Source organism: Sus scrofa, chromosome 6, assembly GCF_054392235.1.
Source record: "Sus scrofa isolate SSC_HxYL_T2T_F1_AM1 chromosome 6, Sscrofa_HxYL_maternal_Yorkshire_Landrace_v2.0, whole genome shotgun sequence".
In the NCBI taxonomy this organism is placed as follows: Eukaryota; Metazoa; Chordata; class Mammalia; order Artiodactyla; family Suidae; genus Sus; species Sus scrofa.
Genome location: NC_139388.1, coordinates 4,629,025 through 4,635,453, shown reverse-complemented (window position 1 = coordinate 4,635,453; position 6,429 = coordinate 4,629,025). Strand labels below are relative to the sequence as shown.

Genomic DNA, 6,429 nt, shown 5'->3' with positions numbered 1-6,429 from the left:
TTGAAAACGTCACTTAACTCCTGGAGTAACAGGGAGCACCCGCCCGCGCCCTCGGTTCCCCCGTCCGCCTGCCGCTTACCAGTCCACTGCCCTCGGACACAGGAGATGAACTGGAGCCCGCAGAGGACGAGCGCGTGCACCGAGGCCAGCGCGATGTACATCTGCGGGGAGACGCGTGTGAGCCGCGCCGAGGGCCGCCCGCCCCATCCACGAGTCCGTGCACTCGAGCGAGGAACGCCTGCCTCCCCAGAGTCCCAGGGGCCGGGGGGGGGGGAACACACGTTCTAACACTCCTTGGACCTTGTGGTTCAAGGGATCTGGGAGAGAATGAACCCCAGGAACACCCAGAGCATCACCGGCCACCCGCCGCCCACCCGAGACGGCGCCGTTACAACGCGAATCCCAGAGCGGAGGCCGGGAGCAGCTCTGACTGCAGAAGAAACTCACCGCTCCAGGCAACACTGTAGGTAGAACTCAAAACTCAGGGTAAGTCACTACGCAAATATTTTCACTCACAGTGAAGAGCACAAAAAACCTCTGATTCTTCTCCCCCACGCAGTTGTTCACCCAGGGGCAGTGATGATCCATTTTCCGAATGCATCTTTTGCAAATACTGCAAAGGGAAAAGGGCGAAGTTAGACTTTCAGTCCTCCACGCTCTGCAGAAACGCCACCTCACCAACACGGCACAGGTAAGAAGCCGCCGAGGCGGCATCCGGCCTGAGGAGGGGGTACCCGCAGTGTGGGGCTGCCCTGGGAAGGCCGGGGTGCCCGCAGTGCGGGGCGCCCAGGGAAGGCGAGTACCTGCAGTGGTGGGCACGCTCGGGCTTGATGCAGCAGCACTTGGGGCACTTGTAGATCACCTCTCCAGGCTTCAGCTGCAAGCTCTCCATGAATTCCTTTGTGGCGTTTCCTTTGGGTACCGCCCCCTACAGTTTAATAAGAATGTGTTTTAGCTGGGAAGGAGCAAGCTTAAAAAAAAAATCGGAGTTCTTGTCGTGGCTCGGCGGTAACAAACCCGACAAGTGGCCGTGAGGATGTGGGTTCGATCCCTGGCCCTGCTCAGTGGGTTAAGGATCTGGCACTGCTATGAGCTGTGGTGTCGGCTGCAGCTGTGGCTTGGATCTGGTGTGGCTGTGGCTGTGGTGTCGGCCGGCAGCTGTATATCCAATTAGACCCCTAGCCTGGGAACTTCCTTAAGTCACGGGTGTGGCCCTCAAAAGAAAAAAAAAACGACCATTCAGTCATGCAGGAACTAGTCTTGGGTTTTATTTATCAAAAGATAATTTAGAATGCTAAAACTGTTGTTTCAAGTTTATTACTCTGGCAGGAACAGAAGTTTTATTTTCCAAGAAAAATAACAGCACCTTATCCTTCGCAAACTGGCACATCCCCTGGGTTTTTTCTATCTTCGCGCAGGACACACCAGAAGCAAGGCGTCTGCTCGGCCACTCCATCTCAAAGTCAGCAGACCGTCCCCAGGGACACGACAGGGCCCGCGTTCCCTGCTGAGGTGCCCGGGTCCCTGTGAGCTGCTGCAGGGGAAGGCTGAGCACAGCCACCTCTAAAGCGACGTGTTCCCCTGTCTGCAAAGTTGCCTGTCTGTCTGTGCCAACCCCATCAGGAAGGGCCCCCCACAGTCTGGGACGTGTGGCCCCAGAGAGGGGGGGCAGTGCATCTGCAGCAGACCTCACCCGGGGGACCCGGAGTCCGGGGAACGGAACCAACGGCGGGAGGCCAGAGACCCACGGGCTGTCACAGTGAGGATGTGTGCTCTGGCGGCGGCGGAGACGGGTAACGAAACACGTGTGGAAGATCAGGCCAGGCGCCCTGGTGTGGACTGGGTAGCGGCCTGACCAGAGCCCACATCTTGAGGTCTGCACACCCCCGTCGGAGCCCACGGAGCCCGTCCTTCGCAGAGACACATGTTTCTGGAGAACAAGCCCCAGCGGGAAGAGCAGGGCAGGGGAGCGGCGACAAGGCCAGCAGGAGGACAGGAAGCAGAAGGGCAGGGCGAGAGCCATGCCCAGCCCAGGAAAGGCTCAGCAGGCGCGGGAGACCCAGGACCACCGAGGACCCCTGTCCCCAGGGAGCGGGACGTGCGGGGAAGCTGTTGGGGGTCAGCCCCAGCATTTCCTAACACTCTGACTGTCTCCTCAGTCTAGAAGGTGAAAAAGTTGACAGTGTAAATGCTTGTTTTTGTAAACAAATGGGACCTAATCAAACTTAAAAACTTTTTTGCACAGCAGAGGAAACCATAAGAAAAACCAAAAAGACAACCTCTGGAACAGGAGAAAATAGTGGCAAACAATGCAACCCACAAGGGCTTACTCTCCACAGTACAAACAATTCAGACAACTCAACCACAAACACCCCATCCAAAAAAGGGCAGGATGGAGTCCCACTGCAGCACAGGAGAAACAAAATCTGACCAGGAACCATGAGGATGTGGGTTCGATCCCTGGCCTTGCTCAGTGGGTTAAGGATCCAGCATTGCCGTGAGCTGTGGGGTAGGTTGCAGATGTGGCTCAGGTCTGGCATGGCTGTGGCTCTGGCGTAGGCTGGCAGCTACGGCTCCGATTTGACCCCTAGCCTGGGAACCTCCATATGTCACAGGTGCGGACTTAAAAAAGACCAAAAAAAGAAAAAGAGGAAAAAAGGGCAGAAGGGAGTTCCCACTGTGGCTCAGTGGAAATGAACCTGACTAGTATCCATAAAGACACAATTTGATCGCTGCCCTCACTCAGTGGGTTAAGGATCCAGCGTTGCTGTGGCTGTGCTGTAGGCCAGCAACTGCAGCTCTGATTTGACCCCTAGCCTGGGAACTTCCATATGCCACACCTGTGGCCCTAAACAAACAAACAAAAAGAAAAATGGGCAAAAGACCTAAACAGACATTTCTCCAAAGACGCAGAGACGGCCAGTAGGCACATGAAAAGATGCTCAACATCACTAATGATCAGAGAAACGCAAATCAAAACTACAATGAGGTACTTACTACCTCACAGCAGTCAGAACAGCTACAATTAATAAGTCCACAAATAACAAACGCTGGAAGGGGTGTGGAGAAAAGGGGACCCTCCTACACTGTTGGTAGGAATGTAAACTGGTGCAGCCACTGTGGAGAACAGTACGGAGGTTCCTCAGAAAACTACACACAGAACTACCATATGATCCAGCAATCCCACTCCTGGGCACATATCCAGACAAACCTAATTCAAAAAGATCCACGCACCCCTATGTTCACAGCAGCACGATTCACAACGGCCAAGACATGGAGGCCGCCTCAAGGTCCCTCAACAGAAGACTGGGTAAAGATGCTGCAGTAACATGTACACGATGGAACACCATTCAGCCATAAAAAGAATAAAATAACGTCATTCGCAGCAACATGGATGCAACCAGAAATTATACGAAGAGGAGTCAGAGATAGACAAACACCATATGATATTACTAACGTGAGGAGTCTAAAATATGGCACAAATGAGCCTATCTACAGAACAGAAACAGGAGTTCCTGCTGCGGCGTAATGGAACTGACCGCATCTCTGTAGCACCAGGACGCAGGTTCAATCCCCGGCCAGGCACAGTGGGTTAAAGCATGCTGTGTTGTCACAGATGGGGTGTAGGTCACAACGGTGGCTTGGATCTGATCTCTGGCCCGGCAATGTCACATGCCCCAGGGCAGCCAAAAAAAAAAAAAAAAACAAAACAGAACAGACTTGTCACTGCCAAGGGAGACGCAGGAGGGAGTGGGATGGACTGGGTGTTTGGGTTAGCAGGTGCCAACTGCGACATTTAGAATGGAAGGCAATGAGGTCCTGCTGTAGAGCACAGGCAACTATCCAGTCTGCTGGGAGAGACCATGATGAAAGACAACGTGGAAAAGTGTGTGTGTGTGTCACGAGGTCACTTTGCTGCGCAGCAGAAAATGGCGCAACGCTGTAAATCAACTACATTAAAAAAACGAATGCTGGAGTTCCCGTCGTGGCACAGTGGTTAACGAATCCGACTAGGAACCATGAGGTTGCGGGTTCGGTCCCTGCCCTTGCTCAGTGGGTTAACGATCCGGCGTTGCCGTGAGCTGTGGTGTAGGTTGCAGACGCGGCTCGGATCCCGCGTTGCTGTGGCTCTGGCGTAGGCCGGTGGCTACAGCTCCAATTCAACCCCTAGCCTGGGAACCTCCATATGCCGTGGGAGCGGCCCAAGAAATAGCAACAATAACAACAACAACAACAACAAAAAAGACAAAAGACAAAAAAAAAAAAAAAACAACGAATGCTGGGTTTGAAACCTACGGAAGAGCGTCAGGTACCACAGTTCGCTCAATTTGCACAACACCCCCAACACCCCCTGGGGTCGTTCCGGTTTCCTCTCAGGCCGGGACCCCAGCCGTGTGTTGCTGTTACGACGGTATGGCCTCCTGCAACGTGGTACATCCGCTCCTGGAGAGTCTGGGTCCCACGTTCCATGAGAAGAAGGGGACCGGGTTAACCCCCCCACCCCTTAGTTCTGATGGACACACACGTGCTTTTCCACAGCAGAGCAGGTGACGGACCCCTTCCGGGGAGCCCGACAGCCCACCCAGCCACCCGTTCAAGAGCCGGCCTGTGACTGCTCAGCGCGAGGACGTGCGTGGCCAAGGGGGACACGCAGCAGACACCCGACGACTACGAAGCGGGAAGGCGATGCCTGGCCCTCCGGGGGGCTGCCCGCTGACTCGCCCAGAGCCTGAAGCCGGTGGCCCACACGGACGCAGAGCGGAGGGCTCGCGGGTCACGGCTGGAGGGGGCGCCGGCTGCTCTTCCCTGCGCCCACCTCCCGCCCCGCTGAGGCGCGGTCCGCAAGTCGGGGTGCACGGAGCCATTTTCAGGGGTTTTCTTCTGGAACGCGTCCTGCCTGCTGCATCGTGGCCCCAGCTCAGCTTCCCACGGCCCACTGCTCCCCTTCTGCACAAAGTCCTGCTGTTGGCGTTCTCATCGCCGCCCCTTCTAGCGCCCGACTGCTCACAGCCGCGCTCACCCACCCCTGGTCCCCGCAGAGCAAGAAGCCAGACGCCGCCCGGAGGAGCAGCCCAACCACGGCCCAGTCCAGGGCGGCAGCGCAGGGCACAGCACGTGCTCTTGCTGTCTCCCCAGACCTCGCAGTCTGGGCCTCCGGGACCTCAGCCTGGGGCCTCCCCAAGGTCTCCCTCCTAACGCGTGGACACCCCCGGGACAGGGAGCATGTCAAGTCACGGCCAGGACTCCAGCGTGGGAGGAAAGCCCCAAAACAAAGGACCGCGTTTCTCCAGCGTAAAAAAATCCCACGGACGGCAAAGAGGGGGCCATGTCAGCCAGACACCGACGAAGGATCTTACTGGGCCCCGAGTCAACAGAAACGAGCAGCAAAGGACCAAGACCCGGAGGAGTTCTTGGACGGCTCCGCGCGGCTCTTGGTGCTGCGGCCATGATTTCCTGACGAGCCCTGTGCGGAGACGTACACACACACTTACGGTTTTACCACGTCTGAGATTTACTTCCGAGTACCCTGGGGATGGAAGAAATGGGACAGGCGGAAGTGTCAGCTGCGTGGCCAGCGGGTCAGGGGCCCACCTGTGCGCACCCGGAAAGCCCTCTGCCTCTGGAACACCTCTGCCAACCCAGGCAGGGTCTGGTCTGGACTGAACGACAGCTGTCAGGCCCGCAGGTCGTGACTCCTGCTTGCGGCCTCCTGTTCAGTCTTGTGTCTGCAAAGCCCACTTGGGCACGTGGCACACGTCTGCTGCAAGGCCAGTGCTTATGAACAGGGCTGGGACCAGAGGACAGCAGGCTCAGGGTGCAGGGCAGCGGGTGGCCTCACACAAAGGCATGCTCCAGTGGTAGACCTGCTCTCTGATCCATCCAGTGTCATGGGCCGCGTCCCCCTTCCTGCTCAGTATGCAGGGTCCTCAGAAAACTAAATGCAAAGCTACCGCACGATCCAGCAACCCACGCCTGGGCATTGATCCAGAGAAAACGCTAGTTCACAAAGATGCACGCACCCCTCTGTTCACTGCAGCACTAGTCACAACAGCCGACACGGAAGCAACCTAAATGCCCACCGACAGAGGAAGAGAGCAAAAAGCTGCAAGAAGATGCGGTGCGTGTGCACATGTGCTACTGCTCGGCCGCAAAGAAGAACGAAGTGGTGCCATCTGCAGCAACACGGATGCAACCAGAGAGTCTCATGCTAACTAAGTCAAAGAAGGACAAATATCATACATTCATAGTTGGACTCTTAGATGATCCAGGCCTTCCCGTCGTGGCTCAGCGGAAACGAACCCGACTAGCATCCGTGAGGACACAGGCTCGATCCCTGGCCTCGCCCAGTGGGTTAAGGATCCGGCGTGGCCGCGAGCTATGGTGTAGGTCGCAGACGCAGTTCAGATTCCAAGTTGCTGTGGCTGTGGT

At 56.4% G+C, this 6,429-nt stretch overlaps 1 protein-coding gene across 3 annotated transcripts in view; it reads right to left on the bottom strand.

Annotated features, from left to right (window-relative positions):
• Positions 1-6,429, bottom strand: part of ZDHHC7 (zinc finger DHHC-type palmitoyltransferase 7) — a 31,664-nt gene that overhangs the window by 3,195 nt on the left and 22,040 nt on the right. For all 3 annotated transcript variants that reach the window (XM_013998148.3, XM_003126823.7, XM_084959350.1), the window contains 3 exons: positions 804-928; positions 517-613; positions 80-161 (listed from right to left, as the gene is read on the bottom strand). In XM_013998148.3, coding sequence (XP_013853602.1) covers positions 80-161; positions 517-613; positions 804-928 — 304 coding nt within the window. The remainder of the gene's footprint in view (positions 1-79; positions 162-516; positions 614-803; positions 929-6,429) is intronic.